This window comes from Tursiops truncatus, chromosome 7 (assembly GCF_011762595.2).
Source record: "Tursiops truncatus isolate mTurTru1 chromosome 7, mTurTru1.mat.Y, whole genome shotgun sequence".
NCBI classification, from domain to species: Eukaryota; Metazoa; Chordata; class Mammalia; order Artiodactyla; family Delphinidae; genus Tursiops; species Tursiops truncatus.
Genome location: NC_047040.1, coordinates 50,647,298 through 50,666,610, shown reverse-complemented (window position 1 = coordinate 50,666,610; position 19,313 = coordinate 50,647,298). Strand labels below are relative to the sequence as shown.

General features: G+C 35.4%; 1 protein-coding gene across 8 annotated transcripts in view; it reads right to left on the bottom strand.

The window, feature by feature from the left end:
- Positions 1–7,379, bottom strand: part of PDE1A (phosphodiesterase 1A) — a 353,371-nt gene extending 345,992 nt beyond the window's left edge. For all 8 annotated transcript variants that reach the window (XM_073807514.1, XM_073807512.1, XM_073807513.1 and 5 more), the window contains exon 1: positions 7,240–7,379. In XM_073807514.1, the coding sequence (XP_073663615.1) occupies positions 7,240–7,340 (101 nt within the window). In that variant the 5' untranslated portion in view covers positions 7,341–7,379. The remainder of the gene's footprint in view (positions 1–7,239) is intronic.
- Between the last annotated feature and the right edge of the window lie 11,934 nt (positions 7,380–19,313).

Below are 19,313 nucleotides of genomic sequence, written 5' to 3'. Positions count from 1 at the left end.
CCATTGGAAAAGCCTTCCTGGCCTCTCTTTGCCACTTCTCATATTCTTTCACAGGGGAGGAGAAGCAACATTTGGTTGGTGAATTGTGGAGAAGGAATTAGACTTTGGGATGTAAGCTATCCTCTTCAAGGGGCGTGGAAGGGATATTCTACTTGTAGAAAGCATATCTCATCTACCAGAGGTTATGAGGTAAATTTAGGAGAAGAGACTTTGTCCCTGTTTGGGGAAGTCTACAGTTTGGGGGAGTAAGTTGAATTCAGAGATGTTTTGGCTTATTTAGCTGCAAACCAAAAACCTTACTCTCCATTATAAATTTAGTTTTTCAATAAAGCTGACATTTTATCTCCATCTATTGGACTCCTATATCTGTCCTTCACTTAATTCTGAACTTGGGCAAAGATTATGTGACATTCCTTAGCCTCTCTCTCATCCCAAGATCTAATGAAGGACAGGAGTCTGTCTCAACTCCTCCTGAGAGAAGTCATCCCTGACTAGCCAAAATACCTTCTCCAAGTGACTCTTGATCACATGACCTAGCACATTTTTTTCAGGTCACTTCTTACTCCATTTTAACTTATTTTTTGTCATTTACTTTTTGGTCATTTGTTTCCTCTAGAATGTAAGTTCCTGTGCCTACAATAGTACCTGACATACTACACAATCAGTAAGTATGACTGAATGAATAACGAATGAAATAATTGGATTTCACAGAAAAGCTAATAACTTTTCCACAGTCACTCATTAAATGATAGATGGTATTAGAAAATATCTGACTGTTTCCAAGTTCAATTTCTTCATCTCTAAGGTATTTCATCTCAACAATGTCCATTCTAGAAAGCATAACATAATGTTATGCAAGAACTGAGATTTATATTAATATTATATCTGTATACCAATATAGGTTTTGTGAGATGCTTTTCTTCAAATCAGTTTTATGACTAAAAAACTGATTTTTTTAAACTGATTTGCCTTATTAATCCATCAGAAGAGTCACATACACATCCATATGAGAACAGAGACTGAGATTTATCAGCAATTTCCAAGAAAGATAGCATAAACATTCTTTGACATTTGAAATGAATCCACTATATATTTTCAATATCAGAGCTTGGTAAAAAAAACTGGGGTTCTGGGCATTAATCCAGGGTTAGATGGAGGACAGTGAGTTATTTAATGGCTAAGGATAATGAGTATCTAACTCCAGGGTGCCATAGAGTGACCTAGGCTGGGCCCCACCTCTAGGCATCATGTCTGTGTCTGTGTGTGTGTATGTGGGTGTGAGTGAGAGTGTATGTGTGTGTTGGGAGAGGATAGGAGTGGCCATGTTGGTTAAATACTCTTACTATTCTGTTACAGGAGAAATGTATTAGTTTCTTATTGCTACTGCAACAAATGCACCACAAACTGAGTAGCTTGAAACAACACAAATGTATTATCTTCAGTTCCATGGGTCAGAAATTTGATGCAAGTTTCACTGAGCTAAAATCAAGGTGTTGGTAGGGATACATTCTTTTTAGAGGCTCTAGAGAGAGATTCTGTTTTCTTTCCTTTTCAAGCTTCTAGAGGTTCCCACATTCCTTGGCTTATGGCCTGTTTCCTCCACCTTTGATGTTGGCAAAGACAAGTTGAGTCCTTCTCACATCATGGCACTGTGACCTCCTTCTGCCTCCTTCTTCCATTTTTAAGAATGCTTGTGATTACATGGGCTCATTTGGATAATCTAGACAAATCTCCATATTTTAAGGTCAGCTGATTAGCAACCTTAACTCCATCTGCCTCCTTAATTCCCCTTTGGCATATAAGGTAACATTTTCACAGGTTCTGGGGATTAGGACATGGACATCTCTTGGGGTCAATTAGTCTGCCTACCATAAGGCTCATGGACTAAGTTTTAAGAAGCACCACTCTAGATCCTTTTCTGGTGATCTTTCTAGGTAACCATTGTGAGAATGTCCTCTTTTGTGTTTTTTTTATTTGGGGAGCAAGATGAATAAGAGGTTTAGAACTAGGTTGATCCGTATTTAAATCCAAGTTCCATCAGACACTGGATGTTTAACCAACTTAGGATACTCACCTCTTGAAATCATTGAAAAGAGTAAATGAGAATACAGATATGTTATGTCTGGAAAGTTCTGACAACGAGTAGACGATAAGCAAACATTATTTCCTTCCATCTTCTTTATCCCTATTCCAGCTATGAATCTATTGCCACTCCTCCAACCTGGCTTTAGGCCCTATATTGACAGCCTGACTGACCTTCTAATTTTGTAGTTAGACCCACTATAAGATTCAGAATTTTATTCATTGATGGATTGATTTAACAGTATTTATTGCATTATGTCCAATATGCCAGTTATTATGCTACGGGCTGGAGACCCACAAGCAAACACAGCGAACATAGCTCTTTTTCTCAGTAGCTTGTGGGGAAGGTAGATTTTGTTATGAAAAGGGAAGCCCAGGTTACTTAATGAGCCAAATACAGGAAACTAATCTAGTATGGAAGGTCAGGAAGGATTTCTTTCGCAAGTGAAATTTAAGAAGAGATCTTTGAGCATTTCTTAACAGGCTCTCAATTAGAATTTTTAGTAGGACAATTCTTCCTGATAAGAGAATGTCCTAAGCTCTGGAGGACAGTTATCATGCCTGGACCTTGCTGTCCACTGAATACAGAAACACTCTCAGGCACTGAAACAACCAGAAACATCCCCACACATCTCTAAAATCCTCATGAGAAGCAAGAGCAACTCTGACTGAGAGGGGAGAAAGGAGTGGTTCCCTCTGGAAGAGAGAAAAAAATGAGCAAAGGCTGATGGGAAGTAAGTAGCATTTCTTCTGTGCAACCCTGGGTTTGGGTGGGAGGGGGCCACAGAGGAAGAGGCATGAGAGCAGGCTCCAAAAGTTGAACAGGTATGGTGAGACCTGGGAAGGATGCTGAACTTTGTTTTTTTGTTTGTCTGGCTTTTTTAAATTTTTTTTTAATTTTATTTTTTTATACAGCAGTTTCTTATTAGTTATCTATTTTATACATATGGATGCTGAACTTTGAAGGGAGGGCACTAGAAACCTTTAAAGGTTTGAAGCAGGAGAGTAAAAGGATCAGATTTATTTGCTTCTAATCTATTATGTTGCTCCATCCTAAAGTATAATCCTAGTTTGGTAATATGGTGCTAATAACGCCTGTCATTTTACCTTTTGCCAATTTTTGTTCTAAATATGTATTTCTGCTACATCTTCCTGGTGATAAAGTTTTGGGCTACTTCATCAGAAGAGAACCGTATAACACATTGCCCTCTAAAATAACAGCTAATTGAAATTAGTTATAGGGTTTCTGCTTTCTCCTTCACTTTCTACTCCTCTACATTTTATTCTTCTACTACTGAAGATCATGTATACCAACAATCAAAGAGAAAAAAATGAGAAAAGAAGTTTAAGTCTTTCCACTGTTGTATTCACAATTCCAGATCTTAAAATCTGTATATTTGTATGGATTAGGAGAGATAAAGAGGTATGTGTCTCTACATATAAAATCAATTATCATATATTACATTAGGTTCTAACAGCGAAATTCTCATAGTCTTACATCTATAAAAACTGAAGGTATTGGCAGTAAGAACTATGGAGTGGTGAGTCTCACTTTTTTGTCAATAGTTTATGGTTTTGAGCAGTTCAAACTCTCCTCTTTTTTGTTGAAAAAACTGAGTAGGATAACACTCTGATTTAGTTTTACTCTAACACCTTGTGGTTTTCACTGGAATTTTAATTTCATCACAGTTTTCTGGAAATGCTATAACCTCTTAGATCAAATTCTTAGAACAGTAGCACTGACGGGAAAGAGCAGTACCAATGTTTTAAAACATATTTGATTTTTTAAAAACTCCACAGTGGAAGAGCCCTTTTTACACTTAAAGACCAAAAACCAGTATCATGACATGAAAAAAGATTCTTTTTAAATTGAAAAAAACTACTATGTATAAATGAAAACAAATATAAAATCTTCAAATCAACTTTCTTCATGGAAATCAATAAACTTAACAATCTTTGCAAAGACTAGTGTTAGACAAATGTTCTCAGGATGTAGGAAGCAGTATAGGTCCCAGAGTCACAGGAAACTTCTGAACCAGAAATTTCATCAGGTTTCAAGATGGCAAAAGAAATCGGAAGTGTTTTCCAAATCCTAAATGGTTGGTAACTTATGGACAAGTATATGATTCTTTTTAAATATAGTTTATGAAGGACATGATGCCATAGTCATTTGCTAACATTTCTACCATCAGACATGGTGAGTCATCGTGTAGAATCTAAATTGTCATACTGAGTGACAAATTAGTGGTAGAAGATGGATTGAAGAAAGCTAAAGAAAAGAGCCGTAACTATAAAAAGAAAATTAATAGAACAAAGCATATAAGTCTACATCAGAAATGGGAAGAGAAAACTGTTTTACCTTTGTTCCCACAAATGAATAAGAGATTTCTTAGCACATTACTGAATATGCTGTCTCGATTAAATATTATATGAAGGAGATTTAAAAGTTCAATGAAAGAAATCAACAAAATGATAGAGAAGAACTGATATTTTAATTAGTTTACCAACATTTTCACATGTGCTACAAAATATAAAAATTACTTCTATGGACTGAAAAAAAGTGTTCTAAAATATAATGTTATATGAAAATGCCTATAAAATATTTTCTGTAAATATCTACCTGTAGTGGTTCATGTTTTCCATTTTTAAGGTATACTGGAATAAATCTTATTTTACTTTAACCTTTGTCTCTATTTTTATTTAACCTCAAAAATGTACTTATTTCAATATCCTGTTGAAATAAATAAATGCATTTGTAAAGTTTGCAGTTAAAGATGAAAAAATCACTTTCCAAACAAGTATTTAAAGGCCTTCATTGAGTCTTTTTTGCCAAACTAAGAAAATTATTTAATAGCTTTCATGAGTAACATGATTTTAATTGCCATTACTTAAAAGTGGAATTCTAGCACTAGACATTTTGATAAGCTAAAATTCTGTTTGAATCAATATAAGATTTTAAATAGGCAAGACAATCTCAGCAATGGAATAGGGAGTCCCTCATATCATTTCTTTGAATTTAGACTACACAAAAGACCATAATTAAACAATTTGGGTGTCATTAGTCATGCAGATTTTAGATTTAGAGCTTCTTGTTTTGACAATTCTGAACCTGGAATACTGGAAATGTCTTCAAGTACAAGTTAAAATAGTAGTACCAAAATGAAAATTCTTTCTTACTTTAATGCAAAAGCAATCAGTCATTTCCATCAGTTTAGCAATAATTATTTTAAAAAACCTAGTTATCAGTAATTTGGTCATTCAGTGTCCCTATATGGTCATTCAGTGGTGCTATATAGACACAATTCAAAATTTATATAGGTACATATATAATTATATCCTACATCCATGTTGAATATTGTCATGAAGCTCTACTGCTAAATGACTCTATCACCCTCTCCTGAAAAAATATGACAGTTGATCTTTGAGATCAACTGATAGTGTGAAAGTTGGATAACTTTGCTGTAAAATGTTAGGTAAACACAAATTCACTTTTCAAATTTTTTAAAGACATATGCATACACTCACTACCATACATCTTCATACATTCAAATAACTGCAGAAAAATAGAACAAAGACAAACTGAACAAAACAAACAAACCAGAAACATCCTGTCCTGCTAAAGGGAAAAAATCTAAAATAGGTTGTAATATGAAATATAATTTTTCCGGTACAGATGTTCATCCACTCATTAGGTTAGGATACAAATCAGCTGATGACTGCCAATGTTTAATTTTCATCTATGCTGATTAATTTTGTAAGCTGTTATTTGCTTTTATAGGATTATTTGTTTCCCTAGAGAACCACCTTTACAAAAAACTGTGATTTCTAAATCTTCAATGAATCTTGTAAACATATTTCTCTAATTCATTCAAATGATGTAAAGATGGCTTCCTTTTTAAAAGTTATTCTCTGGTAAACGTTGTTTGCATTATTAGTGTGCTCTTAAACCAGTGCACTGTAATGCCATGTATTACTTCAAGTATAAAAAAATATACAGAGAACACTAATTATATAAACATCATTGAATATATTCAAACGGAAGAAAGTAGAAGGAATTTTTACCTAACAAAGTTTGATATCAGTTTTCTTTTAAAAAAAATCATAGATTTTGATAAACAGCAACACTAAATTTACTCAAATGTTGCATTTTATACAATAATATGTGTACACAACATTAGAAATACAAATCCTAGAAAACCTGTGTTTCTCATGGTATAGGATTCCTTTAGCTATTATTATAGAAAAGCAAACATATTTTCATTTGAAGTCTGCAAACATACTAAGCAATTGCAATGGCCTGTAAATATTCATATTTCATATTTTAAAAAATTAAATCTGATTTTAAAATTATGACATAATTAAAATAAAGCATGTAAACATAGTGTGCTGGAACACTAAACAGGAATTAGTTACATACACAGAAATAAACCTAGATGCTGTTTAAACAGCAAGGTAAACAGTACTGCAATTAAAGTTTGACTCAGGTACTTAACATTTCATGCTTGACATAAGCACACTTCTTGACCCATCTTACTAAAGTCTAGTTTACACCATGAGCTATTCTGTACTCTCAGAAGTGAATTGGTTAATTTAAGCCAAAATTCTCAAGCAAGTTTGGTATGCTGCTAGTAATTTTACCACATAAACATTTTTTTCTTAAAAAAATATTATTAAGACATAAGGAATAAGCACAATGGAGTATAGTTATTTATTATCATATTAATCCTGTCCTTTTTATTCAAAATCTAATCACAAATAAATATTAGTAGTAATCTGTCTTTTTACCTGAGACAAATTTTATTTCTGCAAGTACCCAGACAAGCAGCTTTTATAATTACTTTTCTGCATATCTAAACCACGTATCTAAGTAACACATACAGAATGTCTAAAAGAAGCCATGTAGTCTAATAGTGAAGTGAATTCTCAGGGAGTTACCTTACTTTACATAAAACATACCTGTGCAAAAGAACTATACACCCTTCAAGCAAGTTGTTAGCTAAGACTGACACGTTTTATTTTTTTTTTAAAGAAAATCTTTCTAAAGGAAACACTAATCCACAAAGTCAGAAAGTACCAACAATTCATCATGTTAATAGTCAAAATTTTTTTGGTCAGAGAGGTGGATAAAAACACAGACCAAGCAAAGAGCTTACTCACATTCCTTTCAGGCGTTGCCACATTTTTTCAGTCTGTTCTCCTATGAGATACTTAAAAGTGGTGTTTTCCAATTCTTCAGTTTCCGTAGCAGTAGACCCCATGATGATACTCCTAGGGCAATACAGTTAGTCAGCTTCAGCAGCTAGAACAAGCATTCCTCAGTGCACTACAAATCTTAAAACAGTTATACAGTAGCATCTCTTATCTATCAAAACATTGCAGATTTACAAAGCTGAAGGCAGCTTCTGCCAGAATTGCTATTGACTTTGACAGGCATATCCACTGCTCACCGCATCACCTCCCTTCAAGCAGACAGCAGTATAAACACATCCTCTGACCTCACAGAAACAATCGACACATGTGAGCCTGCTACTGTACTACTGACCGACTGAGCGCTCCAGCTCTCCCCCAAAGCAGCTCATTTGTTACTGCTCTGTGCACTGAAGTACATCAGAATTCCTACAGTTTCTGAGATCTATTATGCACAAGAGAAACGTGAATGACTTTAGCACACCAGAAGAAGCTGAGTTCTTCTCTACCAATGGAAGGAGGGCAGGATGTAATAAGAAAACAGATGGTAGGAAACAGTATCAGCAGCACCGCCCTGAGAAAAAAGTGGCTGTTTTAAATGCCAAGGTTTTTGTCTCCTAATTGATCTGGAACCCAGAGTTAAAAATATACCAGGCTCTAACAATAAATTCAACAAATACTAATGACAACAATGAGAAAATAACATAAGAGCCGTACAGAAGACAGACCACCGAGCTCCACAGGTTGTTATTGAAAAATATGTACAACGATGATGCTGTAATCATGCTTATTCACCTTCTCCTAGCAACTCCACACAGTAGGTAACTGCCAATTTAACCAGTGGAAAACACGGCAGCTGCAAACAGACTGCTCTGTAAATCCTTTGGGGATTAAAAAAATAAATAAAACGAAACTGGTGTGTATCCTTGTGTGCGTGTGTTGAAGGAAAAGGAGTGTGGGGGGAGGAGAAGGGGAAGAGAGGGAGATGGAGGAGAAGAGAGAAATTGATGCTGTGCTGCTTGTGCATTTTAGAAGAAAAATGAGAGAAAGTGGACATAAAAGGAATCAGAACTGAGTCATCTGCCAAGCTCCCAACACATGGTGAGCTTTCTTTGAAACAAGCACAGACCTTGAGTATGAGCTTCATAACAGCTATTGCTATCTGCAAGCTGCTAAGAAAAATATACTTAAAAGCAATATCTCTTGTTGTTTGTTTGGAGACACAAATGTAGTTTTATTCCTCCCTGCAAGAAGCTTGCCTGTTACCTTGAGGTTTAAGGTAGAGATATTCATAGACAGTAGATAGGTAACAATATCTAACATTTATTGAGTGCTCACTATGTGTCAGACACTGTTCCCAGTACCTAACAGTATTACTTTTTAAAATTCTTACAAAAAGCCCATGAGGTAGGTAATATTCCCGATTAACAGTTGAGACAATTGAGAAATAAAGACAGTCCTCAGATTTAAATCCAGTCCTTCAAAATAAACACTATGATTTTACTGACAAGAAATCTTCCAGGGGCTTCCCTGGTGGCACAGTAGTTAAGAATCTGCCTGCCAATGCAGGGTACACAGGTTTGAGCCCTGGTCCGGGAAGATCCCACATGCCGTGGAGCAACTAAGCCCGTGCACCACAACTACTGAGCCTGCGCTCTAGAGCTCGCGTGCCACAACTACTGAGCCCATGTGCCACAACTACTGAAGCCCACACGCCTAGAGCTCATGCTCCACAACAAGAGAAGCCACTATAACGAGAAGCCTGCGCACCTCAACGAAGAGTAACCCCTGCTCGCAGCAACCAGAGAGAAAGCCCGCGTGCAGCGACAAAGACCCAATGCACCCCAAAAAAATTTTTAAATAAATTTAAAATAAATAAGTAAACTTTAAAAAACAGAAATCTTCCACTATAAAGTTACTATGTCTATCTAAACAACACTGACTGCATCTAGTCAAAGTTGTAATATGTACAGTTGACTCTTTAACAACCCGGGAGCTAGAGGTGCCCAGCCAGCCCTCAGTGGAAAATCTGCATATAAATTATAGTCAGCCCTCCATATACATTGTTCCCCAGTATCTGCTATTCTTCAGTATCCACATTTCCCTGCCAGCATATTCAACCAACCACAAATCAGATAATACTACAGTATTTACTATTGAAAAAAATCCATGTATAAGCAGATCCACACAGGTTCAAACCTGTGTTGTTCAAGGGTCAAATGTAGAAAAAAATCTTTGCAAAATTTTCTAGAAAGTGCCTTCTGATTTACAAGTTAGAAGGGGTTAGTTTTTCTATGCTACCCAGAAAGGGATCCATATATCTCCTCTGAGTTTCTGTGGCAACTTAAAGGGAAATTTTCACAATGCCCTGAGTCTCTGACGTTCTGTAAACGAAGGAGGAGGCTGTCCTCAAATTTCTTGCAGCAGGAACCCACTTAGTTGGCAACAACCTTGATTTCCAAATGGAACAATCATCTACAAAAGCAAAACTGATGGCATCTACCTCATAAATCTGAGGAGAACAGGGGAGACGCTTCTTCCAGCAGCTTGTGCCATTGTTGCCGTTGTACACCGGCTGATTCCAGCATCGTATCCTCCAGGAACACTGGCCAGCAAGCTGGGCTGAAGTTTGCTGCTGCCACCAGGGCCACTCCTATTACTGACCACCTCACTGCTGGAACCTTCACTAACCGGATCCGGGCAGCCTTTCACGAGCCACGGCTTCTGGCGGCTACCGTTCCCAGGGCTCACCACCGGCCTCTCACAGAGGCTTTTATGTGAACCCGCCCACTATCGCCCCGTGCGACACAGACTCTCCTCTGCGCCCTGTGGACACTGCTACCATCCCGGGACAACAACAGGGGAGCCCACTCGGGGGTCTGACGTGGTGGACGCTGGCCCGGAATGGCCTGCGCATGCGCGGCACCATCTCCCGCAATCATCTCTGGGATATCAGCCCCATCTCCACTTCCGGAAGAGACGGAAAGGGAGCGCAGGCAGCTCCTGGGAAGGCTGTGACCGAGGGGGACTTTCAGGGTGAATGGCCTGCTCCAGCTCCCAAACTCAGTGCTACTGCACCCGAGGTCACAGACGGGTCTGAAGGCGCAGGTGCCCTCTGTGCCCACCCAGCAGTTCCCCATTGGAGACCGAGCCTCAGCCGCCAGCGAGGACTGTCTGGGGCCCCCAGTGCTCTGGCCACTGAACGGGTAGGAGCAACTTCTGAGTGGGCTTAAACTGTTCTTCCACAGACTCAAACACAAAACGGAAATAACGTTGACAGAAAATAAACCGTTTCTAGAAAAAAAAAAAAAAAAAAGAGGTTAAATCAAGTGAAGCCTCAGTTTTCCTCTCTCCAACAAGCTATTTCCTGAACTCGATCTGAATTTAATGTCTTTAGCTAGCAGACAGCTTTACACAATCACAGCCTCACTTTTTTGAGCAGTTACCAGAGTTGTCAGAAATAAGTTAGTCTTTGCTCTGAAAGTACTGATTTTACCTTCACTGTGCCTTCATTGATAATCCTAGCTACATTCACTTAATAATCTCTTACCTGACTTTGTTGTTATGAGATAGTCAACGAACATCTGAATTCTGTTCTCAAAGATAAACCACAGGGAAAAAATCTCCATAAAAAGCAAGTACTCCACCACTACTGTTTTATGAGCCAAGATACCAAAGTCTTTGAGGCCACAATGATTTTCTAATTATGCCATGAAATTTCAAGCCCTCACACTGGCCAGCTTACAAATAATATTGCAATGTAAAGAATGGGGTCTATTCTACTTAAGTGTGTGTTGGTGAATGTTATCTCCTCATTAAAACTCATTTGCCCTTTGCTTTCAGTATGTCCCTTCTATCATATATTGAATCGATATTTAAGAACTCACAGTATACTGATTATACACTTAATACACAAAAATGCTTAATTATTGGATTATATGTTTCATAAAATAAAATAAAAATTTGAACAAGCTACATAAAACAGTTTATTATTAAAATCCTTGGCCAAGACAATCTTCAGCCTTAAGCAGTATCAAAAAGTTATTTCTGTCAATGTAGAGAATTTAAAGCAGTTTTCTTTTCTAATTTATAAGTAATGTCTGCAAGATACATTCATAAAATAAAAAATAAAATAAATCACATTAAAGAGAACAGAGTAGAACTTTGGGAATAGCATACAGCTTTTTTTTCTAATTAATATGTTGAGAAAATTTTGAAATATTGCACTCATAAAATTAAACTAAACCAAAAAATTTTGACATGAGAAAGAGAAATAAGACAACAAGAATGGATTCTAAGAAATTAAAATACACTTCGTAAAACAAAACATTCAATGTTAGTTCTGAGGGGAATTGAGAAAATATAGGGCAAAAATTGATCCAATATGTCTCATCTCTCAGATGTTCAATCTCTTTTGCTTTAACTCTATATACAGGTAAATTATCTCTATTATAATAAGTAGTTCCTTTATTCTTATTAATTGGAATGTTAACAAAAATTTATAGAATGATTTTTCAGTATCTATTAATGACACAATATAATACAGCATAAACTCTGGATCCAGACTACCTGAGTTTGAATCCCTGTTCTTTGACTTAGAGAACAATATGATCTTTTTAAGTTACTATTATGTGTCTGTCTTCTCACGTGTAGAGGAGCATAATAAATATCACCTTCCTCATAAGGTTGATATAAGGATTAAATGAGTTACTATACATAAAGAATTTAGAACAGCATCTGGCACATGGTAACCGCCTTATGAAATTGTTAGCATTTATTGTTATTGATACAGTTGCATGACTTTTCTCCTTTAGATTGTAATATATTGATAATTATTTATTTCAGTTGGTTCACTGATCATGAACTAGTATTTCCGAAATAATTTGTCATAATGTGTTATTGTTTTTAATGCATTGCTGATGTTCATTTTGTTTAGAAAGTTTATATCCTTATCCATAAGTGAAATTGTTCTAAATATTTGTGGCACTAACTTTATTGGTTTTTATATTAAGATTATACTGGCACCATGTAATGAATTAAAGGGCAAATAGTTTTAAACTCAGAATTCCACACCCAGCAAACTATAACAAAATGACAAAGGTAAATGACATATTCAGAAACACCAAATTCAAAGAACATATCACTCAAATACTCTTCTAAAATAATTACATGAGTCAGTACACCTCAAAATCAAAAAAGTAATTAGTGACTAAAATCAGAGGCATGTACCTAACCTAGCCATGGAGATTAAAAACAAAATCCGAGGTTTACATCTGTGAAGAAGGGTTAAGAAGAAATTAGTTCAAATTAAAACAAGAAACCAAAGGTATCCAAAAGGATGACTTCAAGAAAAAAATTGGATTAAATTTATCAAGAATCTCAAAAAACTAAAAACATTAATTATTTTATTGATTAAATAAGAGCACATTATATTTTTTTAACATCTTTATTGGGGTATAATTGCTTTACAATGGTGTGTTAGTTTCTGCTTTATAACAAAGTATCTCTTTGCTTCTGCTTTATAACAAAGTATCTCTTTTATCTGCTTTATAACAAAGTATATCTCTTCCCTCTTGCATCTCCCTCCCTCCCACCCTCCCTATCCCATCCCTCCAGGCGGTCACAAAGCACCGAGCAGATCTCCCTGTGCTACGTGGCTGCTTCCCAATAGCTATCTACCTTACTTTTGGTAGTGTATATATGTCCATGCCTCTCTCTTGCTTTGTCACAGCTCACCCTTCCCCCTCCCCATATCCTCAAGTGTGTTCTCTAGTAGGTCTGTGTCTTTATTCCTGTCTTACCCCTAGGTTCTTCATGACATTTTTTTTTCTTAAATTCCATATATATGTGTTAGCATACGGTATTTGTCTTTCTCTTTCTGACTTACTTCACTCTGTATGACAGGCTCTAGGTCTATCCACCTCATTACAAATAGCTCAGTTTTGTTTCTTTTTATGGCTGAGTAATATTCCATTGTATATATGTGCCACATCTTCTTTATCCATTCATCCGATGATGGCCACTTAGGTTGTTTCCATCTCTGGGCTATTGTAAATAGAGCTGCAATGAACATTTTGGTACGTGACTCTTTTTGAATTATGGTTTTCTCAGGGTATATGCCCAGTAGTGGGATTGCTGGGTCATATGGTAGTTCTATTTTTAGTTTTTTAAGGAACCTCCATACTCTTCTCCATAGTGGCTGAACCAATTCACATTCCCACCAGCAGTGCAAGAGGGTTCCCTTTTCTGCACACACTCTCCAGCATTTATTGTTTCTAGATTTTTTGATGATGGCCATTCTGACTGGTGAGAGCACATTATATTTTAATTGACAAGAAAAAAAATCCAGAAAAGATGTAAATTTTTAATAATATGGAAGATTAGATATTCTGAAATTTTCCAGGCTAAAAAACATTTTCAAATATTGGGAAAATAATAATAAATACCCTTCTGAATGCACAGGAACGCCTATATAAAATGAAGGTGTCAAAATGAAGATGCACATAATAACAAAGCTTCAAATACATGAAGCAAAAATAATGCAACTCTAAGGAGAAGTACATAAATTCACAATTACATTCAAATGGTCAGATATTTGATACTCCTCACTTTAAAAAACTGATAAAACAGGTAGAGAGAAACCCATTAAGGATATAAAAGATCTGAACAACACTATCAATAGACTTGAATAATAGACATTTATAGTACACTCCACACAGCAAATACACATTATTTTAAAGTGCACACATTGAATATTTACCAAGGGAAACCCCATTCTGGGCCATAAAACAAGTCTCAATAATATTAAAAGGATTCAAATCATACCAAGTATGTTCTCTGACCCCAGTGAAATTAAATTAGAGATCACTAACAGAGATCTCTGGAAAATACCCAAATACTTGGAAACTAAATAATACACTTTTAAATAATCCACAGGTCAAAGAAGAAAATAAAAGGGACATAAGAAAGTATTCTGAACTGAATGAAGATGAAAACACAACATATTAAAATCTGTGAGATGAGCCAAAGCAGTACCTATGGGGAAATTTATAGCACTATATTACTGTTTTAAAAATAAACAAAGCTCTCCTATTAATGACCTCAGGATCCACATTAAAAAACTTGAAGAGGATGAGCAAATTAAACACAAAATAAGTTAAAAATAAGAAAATAAATATCAGTGCAGAAATCAATGAAATAGAAAACAGAAAAACAATAGAGACAACCGATGAAATAGAAGGTTGGCTCTTTGAAAAGGTCAATAAAATTGATATATATTATTAATGAATAAAATATAATGTTAAGAACTGGTTGTTCTGAGATTTCACCTTTTATACAAGCTATCAGATCAGCCTACTACAGTTTCCTGGATGCTGATAGAAAACATTCTTGGGTCAGTGACAAAGAATGATTATAGTGCCCCCACCCAAAAAAAAAAATTTAACCAGTTAACTTCCAGTTAACAAAAATGGGTAAATGTTGGCATATTCACAAAATGGAATATAACATGGCAATGAAAATGTATGACTTTCAGTAAAAAAAAACAAAACAAAACTATACATATAGGTAAATCTCACAAAAATAAACGTTGAGAAAAAATCAAGTCCAGTAGGAATTTAAACAGCATAAATATTTGTTTGTTTGTTTTTTAACTAATTGAGAAATACATTTATAGTTAGTAAAAGTTTTTATTTAAATGTATAAAGATGATAAACTCTGGATAATGGTAATCTCTGGAAAGAAGAGAGGGAGATGCTACTGAGGTGAAATCCATAAGGTTCCTCAAGTGTTCTGGAAGTATTTTATTAAGCAGGGTGTAAATATGCAGGTTTGTGGGTAATATCTTTATACCCTGGTATTTATGACATATTAATTTAAAAATTGTTTTAAATCTCTAGAGGGAAAAAAATCTGAACAAAAAAGCCGAGGTTAGACTGTAAAATATGGAATGATTCAAAGTAATTAATGACATATGGAAAAAAAAACTCCAGATGCTCTTGATAATTGGGACATTTTCCTTTGCGCAGACGGGTGCAGAAAAATACAAAATTAGATTTCCTAGGTATCAGCGTAAGAGAAATAAAAAATATAAGTTCACACAAATACCTGCACACAAATGTTCATAGCAGAGTTATTCATAATATCCAAAAAATGGAAACACCTCAAATGTCCATCAACTGATGAATGACTAACAAAACACGGTAAATCAAAACAAAGGAATACTATCTAACAATAAAAAGGAATGAAATAGTGGCACATGCTACTGCATGTATACATCTTTTTATTTATTTATTTGTTTATTTATTTATTTATGGTTCATTGGGTCTTCATTGCTGTGCACAGGCTTTCTTTAGTTGCGGCCTGCAGGGGCTACTCTTCGTTGCGGTGCGTGGGCTTCTCTTGTTGCGGAGCATGGGCACTAGGCACGCAGGCTTCAGTAGTTGTGGCTCACGGGCTCTAGAGCACAGGCTCAGTAGTTGTAGCACATGGACTTAGCTGCTCCGCGGCATGTGGGATCTTCCCAGACCAGGGCTTGAACCTGTGTGCCTTGCTTTGGCAGGTGGATTCTTAACCACTGCACCAGCAGGGAAGTCCCAACAACATGTATAAATCTTAAACCATTTTTCTAAGAGAAAAAAACCAGACAAGGCAAATCTATAGAGTCAGAAAGTAGATTAATGTTTACCTGAGGCTGGCAGGTAGGAAAGGGGATTAATTGTAAATAGACATGAGGGACCTTACTGGGGTGATGAAAATATTGGTGGATTATGATGAAGATTTGCATCACTTGGTAAGTTTACTAAATATCTTGAAATGGTATAGTGAAAAGGGATGAATTTTATGGTGTGCAAGTTATACCTCAATAAAGTTGTTTAAAAAGCAAAGAAAAAGGAATTCTATTTCTTTCTCAATGGGTCCTAAATATGTAGTATATTCTATATCAATAATAGTTACATAATTATAAAATTATCAAATGCTACTTATCTGTTTAAGTTTTCAGAATTCAACCTCTAGGCAAAATATGAATTATTTTATTATATTTACAGAATAAAATATAAATGTTCTAAACCTTAATAAAAGTGATAGTGCAGCCTCCAGATATTGGGAGAAAAACAGGGGGATGAGAGGTGGAAGAAAGTTTATAATCACTGATACACTCAGTTTATATTGAGGGATTTCAACAATATTGTCTGAAGCTGATCAGTCAAGACATAGTTTAAGTGTAAACTTCTTACAGAAGTGTACATATAATATGTTACAATTATTACCAATAGAATCCAAAAGTAATAATTCAACTTAAGAAAATTAGGAAGAGAGGACAAGTTCCTGGTCTCTCATAGTATGAAGACATCAAGTAATATTTGATGTTGATAGATCAAAATATCGAGGTTTGCGTTCCATGAATATGGAACTGATCACCAGAGGAAGTAAATGGCAATTCAAGGTGGCTACTAATGAAGAGTAGGACTTGTAGTAGTTACAGGAAAGTCAGTAGGAAATTTGATATTGTGTAACTTTCTCTCCTATTCGATCTTTGTTTTTTTTTTTTTTTTTACTATGCTCATATATTACATAATAAAAACTAAGGGAGATATTTGAATGTATCTTTAATACCCTGTTGGCACACATTCAACTCAAGTTTAAAAATTAACTTATTATCTATTTCAAACTAGCTTTTCCTCCAAATTTCCATGTAAACTGGCACTTTCATTTTTTAAAATAACTTTTTTATTTTGCTTTTTTGGATTTTTTTGTATTATTTTATACAATAGTTGTATGTATTTTTTAATATTCAGGAAATTTTTTTCTTGGCTCCTACTTGTCCTTCATGTCCCACTCCCACACTCCAAGTACGTTCAGTTCTATCCCTGGTAATAACTCAATATTAACCCCTTCTTGCCATTCTCTCTACCACAACCTTTCCCCAACAGCTGTTAGAACCCTCTCTATTTCTTAAGATAAATTTTTATAGAAAGCATATTGTGTCAAGGATTATAAATCTAGTATTAGTTCCTTAACATTTACTCAAATTTATTCCCTCATCTGCAATCTGTGAACGCTCCAATCTCAGGGTACACTAACTAATAATATTACCTATTTTTCTTTCAAATTATTTACCAGTAGGATAAGCAAAAATGTGTTTTTAAATTGGTTATTGAAATTTTTTTGTATTAACTTTTTTTTTGACTCTTTGTACCACTTTAACAAAATACTTGCTCCACTTTTTGTTCATTTTTCTCTTACAGAGTTTACAATTTTTATTACTGATTTGTAAATGTTCTTTAGGTATTTATATTAACCTTTGGCTTACCACGAATGATGAAAGTATTTTTCTTGTTTACCATTTGTAATTTACTTTTCATAATTTTTTTTGGTGTCATTTAGACCTAATTTTTATGTAGTCAAATCTGTTTATTTATTCTGTTATTCTGCTATTGTTCTTTTGCCTTGGAGGCTTTTCCCCATGTTGATATCCAATACTTAATGACTTCAATTTTATTCTAATTGATTAACAGTTTTATTTTATTTATTTAATGATCTAATTTATATGGAATTTATGTGAAAAGTACACATCTAGCTAATTTTTCCCAGAGATTTCACCCAAAGTCTGGAACCATTTGTTGAAATTTTTCTTCTGCCCTCACTGATTTGTATTGCAGCCTTTATCAAACAATATATTTTTATATATACTGGTATTTTGTCCCTGAAGCATCTGTGCTGTTTTATTGCTCCATCTGTCTGTTATGTAAGTCCCACAGTTTTACTAATAAGATTTTGATGCATTTTAAACTATATTTAATGGACATTATTTTCAAGTGCTTTTTCCAGACATACATTGTCTGTCAATCTTGCATCAGTATTTCAATAATTGTACACATTTTATCAGTAAGGAAACTGACGTAGGAGAGATTGAGCTCTACAGCTAGTACATGACAGAGTTAGGATTTAAACCTAGTGTGTAATTCCAAAGCTAGTACACTTAAATTCTTTTTTTGTTTTAACTAAAGGGAAACTTTCTTTAGTTTTTTTTTAATTGAAATATAGTTGATCTACAATGTTGTGTTAGTTTCAGGTGTACAGCAAGGTGAGTTAGTTATACATATATATTCTTTTTACATTCCATTATAGGTTATTACAAGATATTGAGCATAGTTTCCTGTATTATACAGTAGGTTCTTGTTGGTTATCTATTTTATACATAGTATGTGTATATTTTAATCCCAAACCCTAATTTATCCCTCCCCTACCCCTTTCCCCTTTGGTAACCATAAGTTTGTTTTCTATGTCTGTGAGTCTATTTCTGTTTTGTAAATAAGTTCCTCCCTTGAAGCTGGGCAAACCTTTGTAACTGCCCCAACCAATAGAATGCCCCAGAAGTGATATTGCCTGATTTCCAAAGGCTATGCCATAAATGGTGATATGGCTTATGCCTCAGTCTCTCTCAGGACATTTGCCTTTGGAGCCTTGAGCCATTATGTAAGAATTCTGACTACCCTGAAGCCACTATGCTGGAGAGACCTTATAGAGAAAGAGAAAGGTCACATAGGAACCCCAGTTGTTCCAGTCCCCAGCCTTTTGAGTCTTCCCAGACCAGGTACCAGTCATGTGAATGAAGGCTGACAGGTGACCCCAGACACAGCTGTCTGACTGCAACTTCATAAAAGACCCCAAGCCAGAATTGCCCAGCTAAACTACTCTCAAATTCCTGACCTACAGACACTGTGAAAGATAACAAATGATTATTGTTATTTTAAACAATTAAGTTTTGATGTAATGTCTTATGCAGCCATAGCAACTGGAAAAAGCAGCGTAAAGGAAAAGACAGGGATAGGAGGGGATTAGATTTTACTGATAATCATGGAAGGCTTCCCCAAGGTTGTAACATTTGAGCAGAGAATGAAAATGAAATGAATGAAAACATGAAGCCATGTACATATCCATAGAAAGAAAATTCCAAGCAGAGGGAAGAGCAATAAAAGCATCCTGAGGCTAGGGATACTTGGCACATGGGACAGCCAGCAAGGTGGGGTGTTGCTGGTGGG